Source organism: Rattus norvegicus, chromosome 1 (genome assembly GCF_036323735.1).
Source record: "Rattus norvegicus strain BN/NHsdMcwi chromosome 1, GRCr8, whole genome shotgun sequence".
Taxonomy (NCBI): Eukaryota; Metazoa; Chordata; class Mammalia; order Rodentia; family Muridae; genus Rattus; species Rattus norvegicus.
In genome coordinates, this window is record NC_086019.1 from 184,549,717 (window position 1) to 184,572,462 (window position 22,746).

Consider the following 22,746-nt stretch of genomic DNA (forward strand, 5'->3'; position numbering starts at 1 on the left):
AAGTTAGCTCTGTGGCAGCCTGCACAGCCATTAGTGTTTCCTATGTAACAGGGTTTATGGCAGTCAGGAGCCACTGAAGACAAAAGACTATTGGTCTAGTGAGCATTAATATTGTCTATTAAAAATGCTTTGTTTCTCAATGTAAGGGTCTTGTTTTTATGTTAAATACTTTTGGGAACAGCATTTATCTGTTCAGAAAGTTCTCTATCAACCCATTGTTGATGTCAATTTTTACAGAGTGTCTCTGAGAATCTCCCACTTATTCGCATTGGTGTTGATGGACTATTACTAGTAAATGGGCAGGCAGTAGGTAAGAACAGTGTCATTAAAATGTCATTTGATCTGACAGTGTTTTCTTAAACATGACCACAAGTGTGCACTAATAACCAAGGGCTGTTTGCTGCTGAATGGACAGAAAGTATGTGGAGAAATGACATGATAATAAGTGTGTGTGTGTGTGTCTGTGTCTGTGTGTGTCTGTGTGTGTCTGTGTCTGTGTGTGTGTGTTCTCTGATTTTTAGCAATGGATTCAATTGAAGGATTCCTAAATGAATTATTACTTCCTGTTCAAGATATTATAAAACCAGAGGAATAGGAGGATTGGGTGTGTGTGTAAGTGTGTGTGTGTGTGTGTGTGTGTGTGCACAAATTTCTGTATGCATTCGTGTAATATGTGTATATATACCTAAGTATATATATTCTTCATAAGGTAGCAGATCAATATTATAATTGTAAAATCTACACTCAGTAGACAGGAAGTAATGATAATAATGCCTTTAAAATGTTTTAGGAGATGACCAAGCCTACAGACGTAGAGAATTGTCTTGACATGGACAAGTAGTTTTCAGGGGAACAAAGCACAAAGGAGCCATGTTTTTGGGGTGATTTTGGAGGTGGTGATGAGGCTGAGATGACTAACATGAGATGGTTCACTATGGTAGCAGCTCCAAAGAACGCTGGGGTCGGGAGGGTCTATCTCAGCCACTCACTCTTCTTACCTCAGATATCAGTCCTCAAAGCTGGAGGTTTGCTGCCGTTAATTATTTATAAAATTTATTCTGAACACTCAAGCATTGACTGGTCTTCTAAAAGATAACTTATTTTCATTGATACTTGTCTCATAAAAATTCCTTATAAACAGCGTTGACTAGCCACCGGGGGTTGTCTCCAGGGGTGAGAGGAGGTAGGATGCGTTAAGTTAGAACTAATTCTGGACATGTATAAAATCGCCAAAGAACAAATTTGATCATTAGATAAAACGCTTAAGGAGTTTTATGGCATGTTAAACCATAGTGATTTTGTATACAAAAGACAATATGAAGTTGTTCACATTATGCCTGTTACTTTTATTAAATACTACAATTATTTTTAAAAGTATAAAAGGTTATTAATATATACTTGGGGGAAATTGGTGTCTTTTCCCATTCTAGAAGTTTATTTCAGTGTTAAAACACCATGTGTTATTTCTTGCTTATGGTTTAAACACTGTCTTGCACAGAATGGATCAAGGAACTTTGTGCAGGCTGTGGTGAATACAGACACGAAGAAAGGAACCAATTCAGAAGCTCTTCTTTCATCTGAAATGAATTCTATCTTACCCTGAAGTAACATAAAGCCTCTTGTCCTCTAAATTACAGGACAAATAGGAGAATATATGTGGTATACTCAAATACATGATCCATGTGCATTAGAGATACATGCTATCGTATTCCACAGTCACCTTGGGCATTTCTTGTCTGAGGGACATGATTTGTTCTGATTAGAGATCAGCAGTCTGTATCAGTCACCACAGTTACCCTGGTTTACATATCCCCTCCTCTTGGCTGTGGTTACTGGAAGCACAATCTCACTTGTGAATTGGCACCTGCACATTTTATTGAACCTATGTTCCTTTTTTAAAGATATATATAGGTATAGATATAGATAGATATAGATATAGATATAGATATGTAGATATATAGAGAGACAGAGAAAGAGATTTAGATATATAGATATAGGTGTGTTTATATATAGATATAATTATATTATATATATATGTTCTGCAAATTTGAAAAAGATAAAAACCTAGAATAGTCCTTCCCAAAGGTATGCATTCAGGTCTAGTTTTGTCATAAGAATGCATGAATGCATGTATGGCATTGTTGCATTTAAATGTAATTGCATGTCTCCCTTTGCATTTTAGAAAACCCAGAGAAATATCTTCACTGGCTGGTAATAACACTTACCTTTCATCTTGAATTACTACGTATGTGTATAACATTAGACAGGCAATATGTATTAACCATCTTGTTTCAAATCTCATCCAGCATAACAGAAAAGGGGAAGAATCTGTCCCTAATGAAACAAAAGGAGTCGGGGATTTGCAGGCATTCACACCAGGTAAACATTTAAAATAAATTTTGCAGAGAAATGTATTAAACTGGTTGAAAAAGATCTCTCTTCTTGTCCCTAATTCTTTTTTCTCAAAAATGTAGTAGAAGGATTTGATATAAATGTCTCAAATGTCCTTTTTAAAATCCATGTTTGAAAGAGGCTTTTACAAGCACAAGAAAAAATTGTTTTGAAATGTAAGCTTTAACTCAGCTACTTCAACTTACATATTCTAGTCTCTTAATAATGTTTTCAGTTTGCAATCTTTGCATTTTCAGGGAGTCAGAAAGCGTAGCTATGAAATTCAACTTCTCCAAACTATAGAAATGCTTCCTGGAGAATAGGAGCAGGGGTAATTATACACACCCATTTTTCCAGCTGGTAGGCTGAGGCAAGGTGTTCACTAGACTATTTGGAGTCTAAACATGGAAACAGAAACTGTCTACACACACACACACACACACACACACACACACATTCACACGTGCACACACACACATCACCACACACATATACCACACACACATACACATGCACATACACAAACACATGTGCACATACAAATGCATGTGCCTGCACACACACATGAACATAAAAATTGTTGTGAATCTACAAGGACACCCACTCCACTGGTGTACTGCATTAAGGTACTCTATGTATACATTAATCAGGGACCTTTAAACACCAGTCACAGTCTTATATAATGAAATTTCCATATAATAAAATAAAACATTTTCCCTGTACATGTAATAGTTTAGACAAGTTTACCTTTTAGAGCAGTCAATAGAAAAAATAACCCTAAAGTTACTTGAGTACAAAAGTGACTTATTTGCTTTTATTTTTTTTAATGCTTGAAAATAAACATGGAGCTGAGCATACATTATGCCTCTGGACCATATCCCCAGCCACACGTATCTACATGTATGATCTCAGTAGACCTCAGAACATGTTTTACCAAAACACTGAAGTCCTGAACACATGAAAAGGGAAAGCAGAAAGCACCCCCAGCCACCACCAGTTTAGTGAACCTCACATCTCACCTGCCCTCAGCCTAATTCACAGTTCCAGAGTTCCAGATTCCTCTTGATCCATCTGATAAGATCCATTTCCTGATGGGACATTGCTAATGTTATATGCTAAATGCCTCTGGGACCTTTCCCTCAGTCCATGTCTGCATCATCTGAGTTTCCACCGATCCCTTCCACACCCTCACTGACTCATGTGCCCACGACCTCCTCCCTTGAGGGCATTGGGGTGACCTTTCTTTAACTCCAGCATTATCACAGGACACTCTCTGAAACATTAATGTCCAAGAGCTAAGAGTTACACGCAAGCATTCATAAGCTGTCTGCCCTTAACAGCCCATCTCCGGTCTTGACCCATTTGTCTGGTACCTGGCATTACTAATCTGCTGGTGGCACTCTCTTCTATGTTCCCTGGACTTTAGATGGACTGTGTGGGGGTTCTTTGCTGCTGTCTCCCAGGCCCCTACCTTCTACCCTCACCTGCCCCCCTGTGGATCACCCACTCTTCCCTCCCCCTGTGGATCACCCACTTTTCCCCTCACCTCCCCACTGTGAATCACTCACTCTTCCCCTCACCTGCCCCCGGTGGATAAACCAATCTTCCCCTCACCTCCCTCCTATGGATCACCCACTCTTCCCCTTACCTGCCCCCCTGTGGATCACCCACTCTTCCCCTCACCTCCCCCCTGTGGATCACCCACTCTTTACCCACTGTGGATCACCCACTCTTCCCCCTCACCTCCCCCCTGTGGATCACCCACTCTTTACCCACTGTGGATCACCCACTCTTCTCCCTCACCTCCCCCCTGTGGATCACCCACTCTTTACCCACTGTGGATCACCCACTCTTCCCCCTCACCTCCCCCCTGTGGATCACCCACTCTTCCCTCACCTCAGGACTGACTCTAGGAAAGCTGCCTCCCACTTTGAATTTACATATCTTTAAATGGTCATACCTAGCAGCTCACAGGAACTCAATCATTATTGAGTTAAATAATCTTATACAAAGATGATCTACGGTTTCCTCTAATTTGGTTCAAATGGTAAAGATGCCATAAAGAATTGATAAGGAACTGAGACAGCTACAAAGAAAGAAACCTTTTTTTTTTTCTTTTTGAACCCAGGGCCTTGAGCTAAACTGAGCTACAACTGAGCTAAATGCCCAACCCGGAAAGAAGCAATTCTTAATCTAGATGTGCTCATTAGTTTTTGCCAACTGGGCACAGTTAGAGCCATCTAGGAGGACGGACCCTCAACTGAGAAAATGCCTCCACCAGGCTGGTCTATAGGCGAACCTATAGGTCATTTTCCTGATTAATGATTGACATTGGAGAGCCCCGCCCACTGTGGGTGGCACCACCCCTGGGCAAGTGGTCCTGGGTTCTATAAAAAAGCAGGCTGAGGAAGCCAGTAAACAGCGTCTTCCGTGGCTTCTGTGTCAGCTCCTGCCTGCAGGACCCTTGCCTTGAGTTTCTATCTGGACTTCCTCACTAATGGACGGTGAGCTGTGAGAAAAAGTAAACCCTTTACTCCCCAAGGTGCTCTAGGCATTCATCACAGCAATATGAACCTGACTCGGTCGCCAAAGGAGGAGCCATGTTCAGCTTACCTTTATAGTCCATGCCAAACTTAAAAGAAACATTTTTGAATACTAGACAAAAACATATCAGATGCAAGAACAGGGTGTTTGTTCACTAGAGAACGTGTGAAAGGAACCAAGTGTTGGAAGTATTGTGAGCATTTTGCTTAGGCTGGTTATAAGCTATTGTCACAGTAAAGAACAAGGTTTAATGTCAGCTTGTATTTTTGTATCATATTTTAACTCTTTTAAGATTAAGTTTCTTCATGTAGAGAGCTTGTGGAATCTAGTGTCCTCCAAAACTGTTAAAATTAACTAGAATTATTTCCCAATTTTGGGATAATAGGGAGCATTGCCTACCGAAGTAACATTCAGCTAAAAATCCTTAATTTGGAAAATGAGAAAAAAATACTTTGTCAGTTATTATTGTCTATCAATTTTTATAACACCTATTGCCTTGACTGTTTTAAGTAATTAACTTAAATCATACATACACATTTCTCAGCAGAACCAGGTTTAGAATTGACTTCAGAGGAAAAGCACGAAGAGCTCTCCAGAAATGAAGACTGCCAGCCTCAGGTGTGTAGTGAGTCGCGCTTCAGTTGATGACTGACACTGTCTTCTCTGATTTCATGATGCTTGATAAAGTCTGCAGACTCTTGGGATGCCGGCTTTTCACATAACTTGAATGCTCCCTAACCAAACCCTCAGCGATTGATCCCGAAGGAAAAAGCTAAGGTCTGGGGTGCATTAGTTTGTGCAGAGGAATGCAAAGCAAGGGATGCGTTCAAAAGTAGTGGCAGCTCATGCTTCTTCCCACCCATCAGGCATTAAATATCTTTGTAAAAGTCACACTTTCTGTGATTGTTTCTCTCATTGATCCAACAACAGTATCAGGTAGCTTACCTGACCCAAACTTGTTGAACTCTATTATATATTTTGGTATCAAAAGGTTAGGTTGGGCATGGAGACCTAGCTCAGTGCTTAAGAGCACATATTGCTCTCCCAGAGAACCCACCTCAGTTTAGTTCCGAGCGTCCAACATCAGGCCGCTCAAAACCACCTGTAACGCTAGCTCCTGACATCTGACGCCCTTCCTTAAACTTCTTAGGGTCCACACTCATGTGCACATAACACACCCACACACAGACATACTTTTCTATACAAAAATAAATAATAAAAAATAATCTTTTTAATGTTGGGTAATAAAATACATTGCACCATCCACCTGAAGAAGCGCTGATGGTGAAGGTTCGTCAGAAGAGGCAGGGTAGAGCTCCATACCTCATGGCAGAAAGAATTACTTGGCACCTGAAGGCAAGGATAGATTCGCAGTCAACCGTATGAATGTAGATACTAAATGCCAGAAAGGCAGTCCAGAGAAAAGCTAAAATTCAGCTTCAGCTGATCCCACAGGCAGGGAACATAACCAACTTCCATCTCTCCAGCAAAGGAACAGCAAAGACTAGATGTAGGGCCAAGGAATGCAAATGAGGAAATGGACGAGACAGACGCTCCCAGGAGCTGCTGTTCTATCCCAGCTCCATGCAGACCTTGTGAGTCAGGTGATCAGTGCTGAGGAATTCTGGGTCAATTGTTTAGATGTGAATGCAAAAGATAGTTGTACATCCAGCCATAAGCAGAATGTAAGCATTCCTCATGCTTTCTGGCTGATGCCTGGTCCCACACAGAAGGCTGTAATGATTGAGATATAATTTAACTTCTGATAGCATTAAATCTATACCTCAGATCTACCCAGCAGCAAAAATTGAAATATGCAGAAAATGTGCACCACAACAGGGGAGAAAGGGACAAGTTTTTCCCAGTCCTGTTATTTTTATAGGGACTGACTAAATACAGGATCCAATGCGGGATTTGCAAAACTTGGTGGAAAGGGATTTATGATGATGGTTTTGGGAAGATAAACCATTAGATAAGTACTTACAGAGGCCAGCAGAGGGCATCAGATCCCCTGGAGGTCACGCTTATGAGTGCTAGAAAACACACACTCTCGTCTGCAAGTGCTCTTAACCACTGAGCCATGTCTCCAGTCCTTCTGCTTAGACGGTTCACATGCATAATGAAATAAGCCTTTGATTCTGATGCTCATAAACACGTTTGCTCCTGGCTCTTACGTATTTTATTTTTAAAAGCATTGACATTTGCCTAGGTGGTGCCTTCGAACCACTTCCCTTCCAATAAGGCTGATCATTTCCCCTTATAGCTCCTTCAAATCTTAACCTGCATGAACTGGCTTATAGGGTCTTACCAATTAGTAACAATAACAAAGTACTCAATTATGCCACATGCTGGGGAAGGCCAGTAAGCAAGAGCGGACAGCCACATACGGAACCTACACTTTGCTGAGAGGCGACAAATTGGCCATTGTTAAATGAACAAGGTAAAAGAAAAATCTTTTTTGAAGATGGGATTGTGGAGAAATCTGAAAGGGTCATCTGATGCCTGAGAGTGGAGGGGAGGGGTGCTGTAGTTAGCCCTTGGAAAGTTGATCATCTGCCTGGACTAAAACTGGGAAGGGTAATAAAACCAAAAGCTGAATCAAAAGTTAATTAATTAATTAATTAAAATAAAAAAGGCATTTATACACAAAACAGGCCCTGCCCTTAAGACCATTGAGTGAATCGCTTTGAAGCCTTCTTGGAGCAGCTATGGTTCAGAGAAGGCAGAAAGGCTGATGCGATCGATCGATCGTTACTCCTGTTGCCGGAGAGGCGCTTGTCTTCCAGAATCCCAGACTATCCACTCGGCACTCCTATTCCACTGCCGGAAACTAAAGAGTTGGGTGATAAAACCAAAGAAAACAACTAGTGTTGATCGTCGAAAAGTTAGCAGTTATCCTTTGTCTCAAACTTTCATTAAAGGTTGAAGAAGAAAGGACGCAGGAATGGAGTGGGTGGGGTGCACCGGAGGCCCTGTGTGCTGCAGCTCTTGACCACGGTGACATCGGATCACCTCTAACGAGGGAAAACGGACATCCCAGAGCCCGGCAGTCTCCTAGTGTGGACAGCGAAGAACAGGATGGGTCAGAATGTGCTGCTATTATTTTTCTCCTATAAAAATTCTAATTTAGGTTAATATGCGTGATTAACAAGCTATACTTCTAATTGAGATACCTAGGCATCCTGTGATTTTAAAAACATTAAAATATATAATTTTTCTAATCACATTGGTAAGCATTTTGCCTGAAGAATAATAATCATGACTGGAAAGTGTATAAAAAAGGTAATTATCACTGTTGTCAAATTTAATGGGGGGATAATTTTGAATGCAATATTTATTTAAATGTTCCTGTATATCATACTTTTAGTCTTAAAACTCCACTTTTTTTAAAAACTGAGACAGGGTCCACGTTGTCTGTAGCCCATATTGGCTTCTAGTCTGTAGAAGTTCTTTTACATCAGCCTCCAAAGTGCTGTGATCTACTACACCTGTTTTTAAATGAGATTAGCTTATACCTATAACCTTAATATTCAACTGAACCCAGAGGCCATGGGTTTGAGGCCAGCCTGTGCTACAGTGTGAACACACGCGCGCGCACACACACACACACACACACACACACACACACACACACACATCTAAATTAGTTTAGATCTGTAGTATATATATTACTTCACAGTTAAAGCGTATCTAGAGCACTTATCTAATGGTCTATCTTGTTCAGATACTTGGAATGCCTGAGCTATGGGAGAAAGCTACTTGATTTGCTAACTTATTTATGCAGACAAAATATTCATACACATAAAATAAATAAAATAAAGCAATAGGTTTAAATACTAAGCTAAAAATACATAAAATTGGCCAAGTCACTTTAGTTTCAAAAAGTCATCATATTCTTATTTTGAGTTGTATTTGTTTTAAAATGTTCGGTTACCCCCGTAATATGAGGGCCACTGTTGTACCCGTGAGTATATCTTGCCGGCAGGTTGCTATTGTAACTTGCAGTGTCTGTAGCTGAGTAAGGCCGATGATTACTCTTCTCCTTAGTATCCTTAGGACCTTCCAGCACTCTGAATAAATACTTGTCAGTAAGGGTGAAGCTGTTACTTGAGCATCAGCCTAACTGCTCCATATTCAAGGACATGAGTACGTGATGTCAGCAGGAAGGTTTTATTAGGATGTCAGGACGTGGAGGGTAACCAGTAACATTACCAATAGGCTGCAATGTTTAGAGGGCTCTATGGGATTCCTCTGGCAAATGACTCAAAAATATGTAACCCATTCTGGCAATCGGGGTCTTATTTGGTAACATATAATGTCTAGTTGAGACATTACCTCCCCATTTTATGGTAGCTCCATTTAACTTCCTTCCACATATTATTATATATTAATTACATATTATATGTCATATATTATTTTATTATATATCTATGTTATATAATAAGATGTATACATATATATATATATATATGATCGATTACAGTAGTAGGTTTTCCTGTGATTTTCAGAATGTCCTGTTAGTTGTCCCTCCCACAGTCCCTCCTTTACCCTGTCCTCCCATCCCATTTAACCCTCCTATTCCAGTTTCTCCTTTATCCTTTTACAATATTATCTTTTATTTCCCCTTCCTTGGAAGAGTCTCTCCTCCCTCCTGGTCCCTTTCAAGCTAACTGACCTTTGTGGTTACTCTAAATGAAACATGCATATCTAAGTTTAAAAGCACATATAAGAGTGACTGGGTCTGAATGGCCTCACTCAGAATGGTTTCATAATTTTTAACAGTTGAATAATATTCCACTGTGTAAATGTAGCACATTTTTGCTGCCCATTCATCAAACATTTAAGCTGTTTCCAAATTCTGACTATTATAAATAGAGCAGCAATGAACATGGTTGAGCAAGTGTCTCTGTGGTAGGATGTAGAGTTCCTTGGGTATACACCCAAGAGAACTGGATCTTGAGATAGATTGCTTTTTCAGCTTTTTGTGGAATCACCACACTAATCTCCATAGTCACTGTACAAGTCGGCACTCTGACCAGCAGTGATGAATGATCCCCTTTCTGCACACCCTCACTAACATCAGCTGTCATTTGTTTTCTTAATCTTGGCCATTCTGGCTTGGGTAAGATGAAATCTTTTTTGTCTTAAGATTCATTTATTCATTTCATGTATATGAGTACATAGTCACTGTCTTCAAACTCACCAGAAGAGGGCATTGGATCCCATTACAGATGGTTGTGAGCCACAATGTGGTTGCTGAGAATTGAATTCATGACCTCTGGAAGGGCAGTCAGTGATCTTAACCGCTGAGCCATCTCTCCAGCCCATAAGATGAAATCTTCAAGCAGCTTTGATTTGCATGTTCCTGATGGCTGGGACGCTGAACATTTTTTCAGTGTTTCCTGATGAGCTCATCTTCTGTAGTCGAGTCCTCTGGAAACTCTTCATTGCACTCAGACCAGGGTTTTCCTGTGCCAGCCCGTGTATGCAGCACATCAGGCCTGTGTGGTGTCTGGTTTTAAGGAGGGAATTCCATTTCCTCATTTTAGCTGCTACTTTATAACAGTGCCTACCCACTGTCTTTATATTAATAAGTGAAGTTAAGATGGGGAAGACTTGGGGTTTTATAATGTTTTTATAACCTTATTCTATAGAATTATCAGAATGTATTATTTTCTGTGGTTTTTTTTTAATTAGTGGATCTGGCTTGAATATAAAAGAAGAGAAGACAAGAGACCATGAAGAATGGTCTGGAGACTTTCTGATGGACCGGACATCTAAGGAGTCTGAGCCAGCGGCTGGTGATCTCCTGCAAGTGAAGGATTCTTGGAGTTTAAATGACACGGATCCGAATAAAGGGAGGTAAAAGTGTAAATTCCCCACGAAGGGAGGGGGTAGAGTGGTTAGTTTTTCTGGATAAAGCAAGTTTACTTTCTGTTTACTCTCAAATTCCTTAGAGAAAATGACTGTAAGCTTCAAAATCAGGAGGAATTAATGGCAACAGAAGAGACTTTATTTAAAAAAGAAAATATTATTTTGGTTTTTTGTTGTTTGTTTGTTTGTTTGTTTGTTTTTGTCTGAAAGGATTCTTCTTTGTTCTTCTTTTTCAGTCCTGCAAAGAGAAAATCAAAGGAAAAGCACAAGGTATTGTAGAAATCAAAACCAGATTTTGGTGGCAGGAACAGAGCACACCCCACAGAGCCCTGGCCATCCCCCTAAGTGGGTAACAGCCTAGAGCTCATCACTTAGAGAGGAGCCGCAGCCTCTCAGCTGCCCACCAGCAACACCGTAACATAGCAACCACCCACTGCCTACCCTCAGCACTGCCCACCCCAAATCTGGTAGACTGGGTGACCTCACAGACTATGTCCAGCTTTACAGACAAGAAGAAAGACTTAGGAAGCAGAATACTTTGTGCTAGATTTAGAATATGGCTTCACCAAGAGGAATGACACACAGGGAGATGTATTTTGACCACAAGGAAGAATCAACCCAGAAAGTTGCTTTGCTCTGTAAGAGAAAAAGGTGTGGTGGCAGTGAATTTTCAGGTCAGGTGGAGATCCAATTGAAGAGAGTAGAAATGCCACAGACCTCAACCACTGCAAGGCGGTCTACATTCCACCTTCAGAGTCCGCCAATAGTGAGATCTGGAAAGGAATGAGCAGTGCTAAAGCCAGGCTGGACAATGCCAGCAAAGGCCCCACTGTGACAAGGTTCTAGCTTTGCTACATGCAGGACTCAGTGAACATTGTCAGTGTGTGCAGAGTGAGAGAGGCCATGCTCCTGCAAGGGTCTCCACTTGCTGAGGACGGCAGAGGAACCCTAGGGAGAGGACAAGGGAACTCAGGGAGATGACACCTCAGAGTGGTTCCCACTGTCACTTCAATCACCATCTCAGGTGCCAGAAATCCACAGACTACAAGACAGAAAAGAGACAAAACAGCAGGAGGGGCGGAGCAAACGCTGCTTGGCCATGTCTGCTAGCACAGGGGTTAGTCACCCATCCGGCAGATGGGAGTCAAATTCCAGCACAGCAAATGAACAGAAGATCAGATCTGAAGACCTTGCGTGACTGGTTCTTTACTTACTCTTTTCTGTTTGTCTGATAGCTAGACCCACTGGAGTATCTACAACACACATGGTTTTTAATCTACATGCGTAGACATATATGTAGGCAAAACACTCATACACATGAAATAAAAATGAAGGGGAAAAAGCATAGAATCTTCTGTTATGTAAAGACATTTGCTTAGAAGCCATTGACAAAGCTCCTCTTGGGCAAACATCAATCCTTTTCAGAAGCACCCACATTTCTGCTTGGATGCTGTACAACCCTCCCCCACTGCTGTATGTGGTATCGCTGTCTGAGAATGCTGTGACCTAGCATAGTTTGTTTTGCAGGTCAGAGGAGAAATGAATGCTATGGAAGACGCTGATGACTTCACTCCGCTCTCTGAGTCGTGCTCAGATAACAGTGAGTTGCCTGACCCTCACTATCAGGATGCTGGGCTGCTATACAAACAGTATTTTTCCCTTTTATTGAAAATAGTTTTTCTCAAATAATACATCCTTGATTACAGTTTCTTCTCCTCCTACTCCTCCCAGTTCCTCCCCGCCTCCCTTCCCACCTGAATCCACTTCTTTTCTAGCTTTCCTTAGAAAGCAAACAGTCTTCTAAGGGATGCTAAGATATAATATGTGTTCCAAGGTCTCTCACTGTCTGTGCATTGTCTAGCTGTGGGAATCTATTTTTTCCCATCTGCTGCAGGAGGAAGCTTCTCTGATGATGGCTGAGGAAGGCATAGACTTATGAATATAGCAGAGTGTCATTAGGTGTCATTTTATTGTTACGTTTTGGGTGTTTGTTTGTTTGTCTTTAGAACAGTAGTATTTGGTTTTACGCTAGGTCCCTGGATTATCTAGTTTCAGGTTCTCAGTCATCCAAGCAGTGTCAGGTCTGGGTTCCTGTTGGGCTGCACATCTGCCTCACTGCTAGGGCATAGGAGCACCCCTCAGCTCAGAGGAGGCAGTCTGTGGTAGGGGTCCCAGCCCATGTTTCCCCCTGATGAGAAACAGTGAGATCTGGGGCAAATGCTGTGGTTCTCGATCCCTTACGTACCTAGACGCTGCTGGGGACCCTGAGTTGAGAACACTGGCCCGCAAGACTGCGCTTCCCCTACACCAGGCAGGAAGGATATGGCTGAGAGTCCTGGAAGGGACAGAATCTAGTCTAGTTCTGAATGAATGCCAAGAGTACAGAGGGGCTGAAAGAGAGAAGACATTCTCTGGGAGATTTAGATGTGGCTCCTTATAATGAAGCCACCCTCCCACCAGGCAATCCTTGAAGGAGAAGGTCCTTGCTTGTCCAAAATGCTTTATTTATGGCAGATGTGGATACATATGTCTTACTCAGAGTGAACCAGGGAATAAATACCCTTGACAGAAAGGAGTGCCCAGGAAGGGAAGCTCATTGGCTGAATATTTGGGGCCTGTCTAGATACTTCATTAGCATGGAGAACTCCAGGTTTATATGCTATGTGGCCGGTTGTCATGGTCCTCTCAGTGGGGTGTCATGGTTACATGTTCCAGGACAGGTAGAGTCTGGCTGGAAGCTGATTCCACACCTGACATTCTCACTCACAAGATTTCCTGGGGCTTTTGAACTTGTTTCAACCTTACCAGCTCTTCTGTCTGGTGTCATGGTCCACTTGCCCCACAGGTTCCATCTCATGAAGTGGGCCTTAAGTCAAATCCTATATTGGTTGGTTATTCCACAAGCTTTGAGTCACCGTTGCACTAACATATCTTTCAGGCAAAGCACCAGTGTAGATCAGAGGGTTTGTGGCTAGGTTGGTGTTTATATTTCTTCTTTCTTTTAGCAAAGACACTAGAGCACAGGGGTGAAGGCTTGATACAGCAACAGCTTGACTTCTCCATGTTCAGTGAGTTGAGGGGGTTTTGTCTTCAACAATGGGACCTTGCTGTCAGTTTGCAGAGAGCAGCCTATAGTTTTAGACTTTGTTGTTTAGGGGTTCTCATGGGACCCCTTTAGCCAATAACTCAATTATATATAGCACAATCCTAGTTCTAGAAGTTCTGTTTGGTGACAAGAGATCTCCAGTTGGGGCTCTGTCTGTCCTATTATCTGAGGATTTTGGTTATATCACCTTCATATGTGTATATATCTAGGAAGCTTTTACTGTGTTAGGTTTCCATACTACCCCTCAAATGGCACATAATTTAGCTGTCTCCATATATATATTCCCTCCCTCATTCTCTCCCCACCCCCACCACTTGACCCTCACATTCCAGTCTCCCAGCACCATGCCTGAATTAATCCATAACTACTCTACTTCCCTTTCCTAGAGAGATCTGCCTGACACCAGTTCCTTACTCTACAGCTACACTCTGTGGTTCCGTGGATAGTACTCTGGTTATCATTGATGTAAACAAATCAATAGCCACATATAAGCGAATACACACCATGTTTGCTGAGTTACATCACTCAGGATAAACGTTTCTAGTCTCAACCATTTACCTTCAGATTTCATAATTTCATGATTTCATTTTTAATGGCTGAGTGATGATCCATTGCGTGCATGTAGCACATTTTCTTTATCGGTTCTTCAGTTGATGGACTTCAAGGTTTATTCCAACTTCTGGCTACTATAAGTAGAGCCACAATAAACATGGTTGAGCCCATGTCTCTGAGGTAGGATGTAGAGGCCTCTGGGTATATGCCCAAGAGTGGTATAGCTGGGTATTGGGGTAGATCTACTCTTCTCTTCCTGAGGAACAGCATCACTGATTTCAATAGTGGCTGTAAAAGTTTTCACTCTCACCAGCTATGGATGAGGGTTTGTCTAACTCGACATCTCACCAGCATGAACTGTCACTGTGATTGACTTGTTTTTGTTTTTGTTTTTGTTTTTGTTTTTGTTTTTCAAGACAGGGTTTCTCTGTGTAGCCTGTAGACCAGCTCTGTAGATCAGGCTGGCCTCAAACTCAGAGATCCGCCTGCCTCTGCGTCCTGAGTGCTGGGATTAAGGGCCTGTGCCACCACGCTGGGCACCACTTATGTTGGTCTTAGCCATTCTGAATGGTATAAGATCAAATCTCAAAGCAGCTTTGATTTGCATTCCCCTGATAAGGATGTTGAAAGTCTCTATAAGTGTTCCTCAGCCTCGTGAGTTTCCTCTATCGATAATTCTGTTTAGATGAATTGAATTATTTGTTTTCTTGATATCTAACTGTTGAGTCTTTATATATTTTGGATGTTAACTTTATTGAATGTATAGTTGGTTAAAAGAAAATGCTTTCCCTTTCTATTGACTGACACTTTGTCCAAATGATGGTGTCCTTTGCCTTACAGAAGCTTCTCCAGTTTCATGAGGTCCCATATATTAAGTGTTGATTTTAGTACCTATGCTACTGGTGTTCTATTCGGAGCATCTTTTCTCTGTGCCAATGAGTTCAAGGCCATTACCTGATTTCTATCAGATTCCGTGTATTTGGTTCTATGTGGAAAGCTTTGATCCATTTGAAGTTGAATAAGTTATGCATCTATCTGGATTCTTCTACATGTAGCCATCCATTTTGTCCAGCACCATTTGCTAAAGAAGCTGATTTCTTTTTCCAACTGTACATTTCTCACTTCTTCATCAAAATCAGGTATTCAGGTGGGGGGTGATGGCACACATCTTTAATCCCAGCACTTGAGAGGCAGAGGCAAGTGGATCTCTGTGACTTTGAGACCAGCCTAGTCTACAAACTGAGTCTCTATTACACAGAGAACCCTGTCTCAAAATGAAACAAAACAAAACAAAATTCAGGTGTCCATAGGTATATGGATTTATGTCTGGCTCTTCAATTCAGTTCCACTGTTCGTGTCTGGTTTCGTTGTTGTTATTGTTTTGTTTTGTTTTTGAGGGGTTTTGTTTTGGGGGCGTGCATGTGCATGCATGCATTCATGTGTGTGTGTGTGTGTGTGTGTGTGTGTGTGTGTGTGTGTGTGCACGCGCCAATACCATGCTGGTTTTATTACTATAGCTCTGTAATACAACTTGAAATCAAGAACAGTGATTCCTCCAACAGTTCTTTTTATTAAGCAGAATTGTTTTATCTAGCCTGAATTTTTTTGTTTCCATATGAAGCTGAAAATTTTCCTTTCAAGATCTGGAAAAAAATAAATTACTGTTTGTTAGGAGAAAGGGCCTCCAAGTTGGAGAAGAACATTCAGCAACTACAGTACAATCAGTAGAGATGTACAGGTAATGGGGCCTTAAAGGAGAAGCTTCCCTTTAAAACCTGGTGTGAGGATAAAGCTAGCACTGTGACTCACACCTTTAGCGTAGATCAGAGTCTGAGGTCAGCCAGGCTACACAGTCCAATCTTGCCTCAAAAATGACATAAAATAAAAGAGTGAGACTATGGAAGAGGAAGACAGTGAGCTAGCAAGAGTGCTTCCCAGAACAAAATCCTGAGAACAAAGGATCAGACTTCTGTGAGGACAGAGCATTTGTGGCAGGAGGTTGCACATCACATGACTTAGTTCAGCAAGACAGAGCACGGAAGAGCATAGAGCAATACATTAAGAGCCATTGAGCCACTGGGCATGGCGGTTCATGCCCTTAATCCCAGCACTTGGGAAATAGAGACAGGTGAATCCCTTACTGAAAACCTAGCCTGGTCTACAGAGTGAGTTCCAGGATAACCATAGCCAAGGCTACACAGAGAAACACTGCGGGGGTTGTGGGTAGGCTGTCAAGTCACTGCACAAACTGCTTAATTCTGTCCCAAAGGGAGCTGTGAGGAGGTGTGACTGATGTCTTCAGGCCATGGGACCTGGCTTGCTTTTATTTGCCTGTTTATTTTCTAAAGAGAAAGATGGTGTGGAATTACATTGGTGGGAGGATCTGGGAGGAGCTGAGGGAGGGTAAACCATGATCAGAATGTATTGTGTGGAAAAAAAATCTATTTTCAATTCTTTTTTAAAAAGTGACCACTGGGGGTTGGGGATTTAGCTCAGTGGTAGAGCGCTTGCCTAGCAAGCACAAGGCCCTGGGTTCAGTCCCCAGCTCCGGAAAAAAAAAAGAAAAAAAAAGTGACCACTGTCTCTGTTCTAGAGGCAGAGCTGTGCTGTAACACACACCAAGCAGAAACAGAAACTGAGTCCTGTGAGCTACTTACAAGACAAACTGGGAACATGGAAGGCGGTGTAGCAGGGGAGGTGCTGAAAACAGAGCCAGCGAGATCAAGGTTAGAACACAAAGGCCTGGAGAGAGAAATCTCCACTACGCAACCCCGGTGGGATGGTGAATAGGAGAAAACATTCTAGTCTTTTGGGGGGTGAAGTCCTCGCCAATACTGTGACAGGCTGTGGCTCCTACTGGCTCCTACGTGTTTCCAAAACTTAGGTGCACACTGCAGCATAGAGTCTTGTTACGTACTCAGCAATGAGAAGCTGGCAGTGCTTTCTATGTGTTTCGTTTGTTTGTTTTTGTTTTTAAAGAATGGTGTAGAAGAAACTCAAGGTAAGAGAACTGATGGTATAAAGGATTCATTAATAGATTTGCTTAGGAGACATTTAAGAAGGAGAATTTTGCTAAAGGAACACTGTCCCCTCAAAGATAAGTAATCCGCCCAGCAGGCCTGTTAGTACATGTTTGTTCACCAGGATTGACCAGCCATTGTACCCATCCCCTAAGAACACGTTCAAGGGTGCCAAGTTCTGGTGTCTTTAGGTTCCTTTGTGCTTTTATCAGGAAAAACATAATTCTGCCACATGGGTAAGATGACCCTAGGTAACAACCATTCAAAAGAGAACAACAGTGGTGTACTTAAAAAAATAATTCTGGCAATATCTTTCTTGTGTAAATCCCCCATCTGCCCACATGGCCAGATGCCTCCTGTCTTTGTCTAAATTGTCCAAAGTATAACCTAAGGCCGGGACTTAGAGGAAAGTTAAAGATGTTGTCATTTGTGCACTCCATAAGCCTCGGGTGTGTAAGTTAGTAAACTTTCTGTTCAAGGCTGACTTTTCCTTGGGCACTAGCCAGAGCTAGACATGTTCTTCCCGTCATCTCTAAGTGTACGGGGTGACTGCTCACTAGAAAGGCACGTTTTTCTTATTCCAGGGAAACTGTTTATATGTTGTTTTCTGTGTTTTTAATGATTTACTTTATTAATTCATTCAACATAGAATGATTGTCTGATAGTATAGAACCGTCTTTAAAAATGACTTTAGTCAATAAGTGAGTGGACGGGTGTGATGGCTCACATCCGTAATCTCATCCCTGAGGAGGCCGAGTCAGAAGGGTGACCAACCAGCTTGGGCTACATAGAAAGTTCCACCCTGGGCTACAGAGAGTGAGACCCCATCTCAAAAAATAAAAATAAATAGAAATATAAAGAAGACTTTGCTCCATATGTCTGTTGTCCTCACGAAAGCTGAATTAACTTACAATCCCACTGTAGTGTAAGAAACACTCGTTTTCTCAAACACAAGTTTTAAAATCTCTGCAGCTGTCCTCTTTCTTTTAATTAACTTATTTTTATTGTATACTTTATGTATTTACATTTACATTGTCATCCCCTTTGCCAGTTCATCCCTCTCTCATCCCTCTTGCCCTGCTTCTATGAGGATGCTCCCCCTCCCAGCCACCCACTCGCACCTCTACACCCTGACACTTCCCTATACCCTTTACTTACTTATTTTTGGTGTTGAAGACTAAATTTCATCTGTGTGAGGTCAGCACACAATGCTGTTACACGCCCAGCTATACTTTTGTTCTTTTATTACCCCGTGTGTGAGCATTTGCCCTATGTATGTAAGTATGTATGTATGTATGTATGTATGTATGTATGTATGCATACTATATGTGCAGGCAGAGAGGCCAGAGGAAGACACTGGATCCCCTGGAACTGACGTTACAGTTGTGAGCCACCATTGGGTGCTGGGAACCTAACCCAGATCCTGTATAAGAGCAGCCAGCATTCCTAACCACTGAGTCATCTTCCCACATGCAACACCATCATTCTTAAACTGTATCAAATAGAGTAAGTGACCAATTAATTTATTCAGTACTTCTCTCTTAATGATAAAATGAACAGCTTTCTATGTTGAAAGAACAGGATACTCTTTATTACTGAATCAATTATCTTTTATGCATTTTTAATTGCTTATTATAATAAGATGATTTGGAAGCATTAGTAAGAGGTAACATAAGCTCCCTAATCTTGCCTTGAATTCTAGCAAGGAGCATACCCATTGTTTGAAAGCTTCAGAAGGGGCTCTCTCACATTGTAAATCATTTGAGGGATACATGTAATGTTATATAAAAATAAGATTTTATGTCGAGTTAATTCCATACATGTTTGCAAGCAATAACTTTTAGGAATTAACTTTACCTGTTTTTATTAGGGGACTATGTATAAAATTATGTCAAATTATACACAGACGATCATTTTTAATTTGTCAAATCACTGATTGGTTTCAAGATGGCTTTTCCAAAATAGCTACAGTTTCTCTTAACAGAAACTTAGCAGTCAAGAAAACCTTTCTTCAGCATTGCCCTCCCAATATGCATGAGCTCTGGAAAAGTCGAAAGTGAGAGACTGAAAGCATGGCATCAAAAGAACGTATTGAAATATAGAAATTGGATTAGGATAGGCCGGGATATTGGCTTGTTAGGATAATGAAATGATGGATACTTTGGTTTTTTTTAAAAAAATGAATTTTAAGATAAGCATATTTAACCTCAGAGAGGCATTGAAAGAAACAGAGGAGACGGGAGAAGGTGCAAGGGTGAAGATGCAGTTACCAGGAAAAGATGAGCTTTATTCTGAGGACGCTGAGAGGCAGCAATACGACATGGCTCTGAGTGCCCTGCACCTGAAGACCAAACAGACTGTGAGGCAGGTAAACCAGTTGCATGCTAGCAATTATCCTTAAAGTGTGTGACTTTACTTCACTGACATTACTCATACTATCTCTGACGAACATGCATATACGTGAGTACATCACTGGACAGTATAACCTGCATGACTAATGTTCCGTGTGTGCGGTCCATTGTTTAACAAACCGTTATTTCTGGTCTGGCTGGATTGCTCAGTGGTTAAGAGCTTGCTGTCCTTCCAAAGGACACTGGCCATTTTACAACCACCTGTAACCCCAGCTCCAGGGCATATGATACCCTGTTCTTGTCTCCAGGGACCCCTGCATATGCATGGCATACAACGCACAATGATTTTTAAATTGAAATCTAAGGAAATGTCACCTTACCCTAAAATGAAATCATGACATTTACACAGAAGTAGCTACTGTCAGTCTTGGAGCGATGAGTGGGGAGTTTAATCACTGCGCTGTCACAAATGGCCACTGGGGCACCTTTATGCCGAAATGCAGCCTCATTAGCTTGACACTGACGAAGGAACCTCTCCTATGCTTCACAAAGCGGTTCACTTCACAGCAGTGTCTGTGCCAGTCTTTGCTCTGTGACAAGGCTACCTATGTTTTACACGGTTAGAATTCGACTCGTTCACGTGGAGGAAAGGTCCCCGAGCATCAACCACCTACTTTCTTTGGATAAGTTTTTAAGATCTGCATTTAATTAAGCTTTTAGGATTTTTGTCACCAATGATATGGGGTTAAACCTTCATGGATTGTGAAGAAGAAAAAGAAGAGGAAGATGGGGAGGAGGAAGAGGAGGAAGACGACAACGACGCTGACAACTTTTAGAGAACCAAATGACAAATTTTAAAATCACCCTCGGGAAAAAAAAAGTTAAATGCACAAAAGAAAACCAGAGCGCAGACTTTTCATGGGTCATTTTCAGATGACTAATGCCCTGTTACGTGAATGGGCACATTTAGAAAGGAAATTACGTGCACGGTGCAAAGTGTAGAGAATTTTCGAATTCCTTTTTTATTTGTATGAGTGTTTTTGCTTGCATGTATGTATATATATACGACATGCGTGCCTGGCGCCCATGGAGGCCAGAGAGGGTATTGAATCCTATTGCCATTACAAATGGTTGTTAGCCACTGTGTGAGGTCGGGAACCTAACCTAGGTCCTCTGGAAAAGCAGCAAGTGCTCTTGACCACTGAGCCATCTCTCCAGCCATCCATGGGCATATGTAACACATGTGGCACTGATAGGGACATGTTTTTCCCACTGAACAAACTGGTTGGATAGTAATACTCAGATAGGCTCACCCAAAGTGAAGGCCTGCATGTCTCTCGCAGAAGCTGACTTCCCGTGATTGTAAACCCCTTGCCACCAATGATGGGTTTCTTAGCTGGTCACAGCTATTCTGCTCCCTGAATATGTTTGTGTGGAAGGGCACGTCCTACTTTGCTGTTGCAACTGCTGTGGAAGGGCAACACACGCAGCCAGCAGATACCATGTTTTCAACCTGCTAATTCCTTTAGAGAGAAATAATCCCTATTCCAAAACAGAGCTTCTGAAAACAGCAATGCCAGATACACATTACATACATGCTCCACAGTGAAGACACTCACACAGATAGGTTACCACATCTCTCAGGAAATGCAGTTGGACAGAGATGGCTCAGTGGTTAAGACTACTTGCTGTTCTTACAGAAGACCCAAGTTCAACTCCCAGCGCCCACATGGTGGCTCACAACTGTTTCTAACTCCAATTCTAAGAGATCCGGTACCCTCTTTCGGCCTCCATGGGCGCCAGGCACAGACATAGAAGCAAAAAGACACCTATACCTTATTTAATTGTTTTTGTTTTTTGCCATCGTAAATATTTGAGGTCATATCTTTTCCTTCCATTTTAGACCTACTGTAAAAGCATAGAAATAGATTACATATATATTTTGCATCAAAAACTAAAAAAAGAAAGTTGTCTTATTCCTGTCACTGCCTTTTGGCAGAGAGTTATGTAATAAGCATGATGGCCATGCATGCAGTTTATGGAAATCATTTGAAGTGCAAATTCAGGGTCTCTTTGCATAGTCACAATTTCAGAACATTTTCATGACCTTAAGGAAAACTTCAGATCCCTTACCTGTTACCCTCCTCCTAGGTCCTCCCTCTTTCCCAGCATTCCCCCATTCTTATAGACGTTTCCTATAAATAGTCAGGCCTCCTTGCTGAGCTTCTATCACGTGGTGTTCTCAAGCTCACCACAGCACTAGCTCCTGTTGTTGAACAGTTAGTTCTCTTCTGTGTGGCTGTCCCACACACCCATTCGTCAGAGCCGCCCTGTGTCGCTGCTGTTCCTGGCCATTGTGAGTGATGCTGCGATGATTTTGTGGACATGTTTTTTATTTATTTCTTTGCCATTGGGTTTTCTCCTTTGGGTTGAGAGTGCTGACTTTACTCTCTCATCGCTTTTGATCATGCTTCCTCTCTTTCCAGATTTTATTCGTCTGCTTTCATTTATTCAGAAGTAGCTCGAGATTTACTATTTCATGATAGTTTTTCCGACCCTCTTTACCTTGCATTTGCAGAACAATAAAGTTGTTAATTTTGTATGCTTTCTTCATTTGGCCATATTGTTTTGTTTTATGCCTTAATCTTGTCGAAGTATAAATTTGCCTAAAGGGAAAATCATGTTTTATAAGGATGCCACTTTTTCTTGAAAACACTGACTGAAAATGTTTTTGCTAAACAGTTGGTAGAGCCTGGGGGTGGAGCTTAGAGAGTGCTTGCCTAGCATGTCGGGCCCTAGATTACATCCTCAGGGCTGAAAAGACAAAACAAACAGAAAAACAGCTGTTAAGATAAAATTAATTACTGCATACAATTCTTATAATTTCAGACATTGACATCAGAAGAGT

The 22,746-nt window shown here is 41.6% G+C and overlaps 1 protein-coding gene and 1 long non-coding RNA gene across 14 annotated transcripts in view; one reads left to right on the top strand and one right to left on the bottom strand.

The window, feature by feature from the left end:
• Positions 1-22,746, top strand: part of Ankrd62l (ankyrin repeat domain 62 like) — an 87,857-nt gene that overhangs the window by 44,214 nt on the left and 20,897 nt on the right. For all 9 annotated transcript variants that reach the window (XM_017590207.3, XM_017590211.3, XM_017590208.3 and 6 more), the window contains 10 exons: positions 238-310; positions 2,183-2,211; positions 2,307-2,379; positions 5,480-5,553; positions 7,857-8,017; positions 10,633-10,797; positions 11,046-11,079; positions 12,337-12,409; positions 17,061-17,193; positions 19,699-19,855. In XM_017590207.3, coding sequence (XP_017445696.1) covers positions 238-310; positions 2,183-2,211; positions 2,307-2,379; positions 5,480-5,553; positions 7,857-8,017; positions 10,633-10,797; positions 11,046-11,079; positions 12,337-12,409; positions 17,061-17,193; positions 19,699-19,855 — 972 coding nt within the window. The remainder of the gene's footprint in view (positions 1-237; positions 311-2,182; positions 2,212-2,306; positions 2,380-5,479; positions 5,554-7,856; positions 8,018-10,632; positions 10,798-11,045; positions 11,080-12,336; positions 12,410-17,060; positions 17,194-19,698; positions 19,856-22,746) is intronic.
• Positions 5,391-22,746, bottom strand: part of Rpl36-ps12 (ribosomal protein L36, pseudogene) — a 43,856-nt gene continuing 26,500 nt past the window's right edge. For 3 of the 5 annotated variants that reach the window (XR_010060774.1, XR_001835957.3, XR_010060773.1), the window contains 2 exons: positions 10,139-22,652; positions 5,391-7,989 (listed from right to left, as the gene is read on the bottom strand). This is a non-coding gene — a long non-coding RNA (ribosomal protein L36, pseudogene). The remainder of the gene's footprint in view (positions 7,990-10,138; positions 22,653-22,746) is intronic. The other 2 variants (XR_010060775.1, XR_010060772.1) reach the window with 1 other exon arrangement.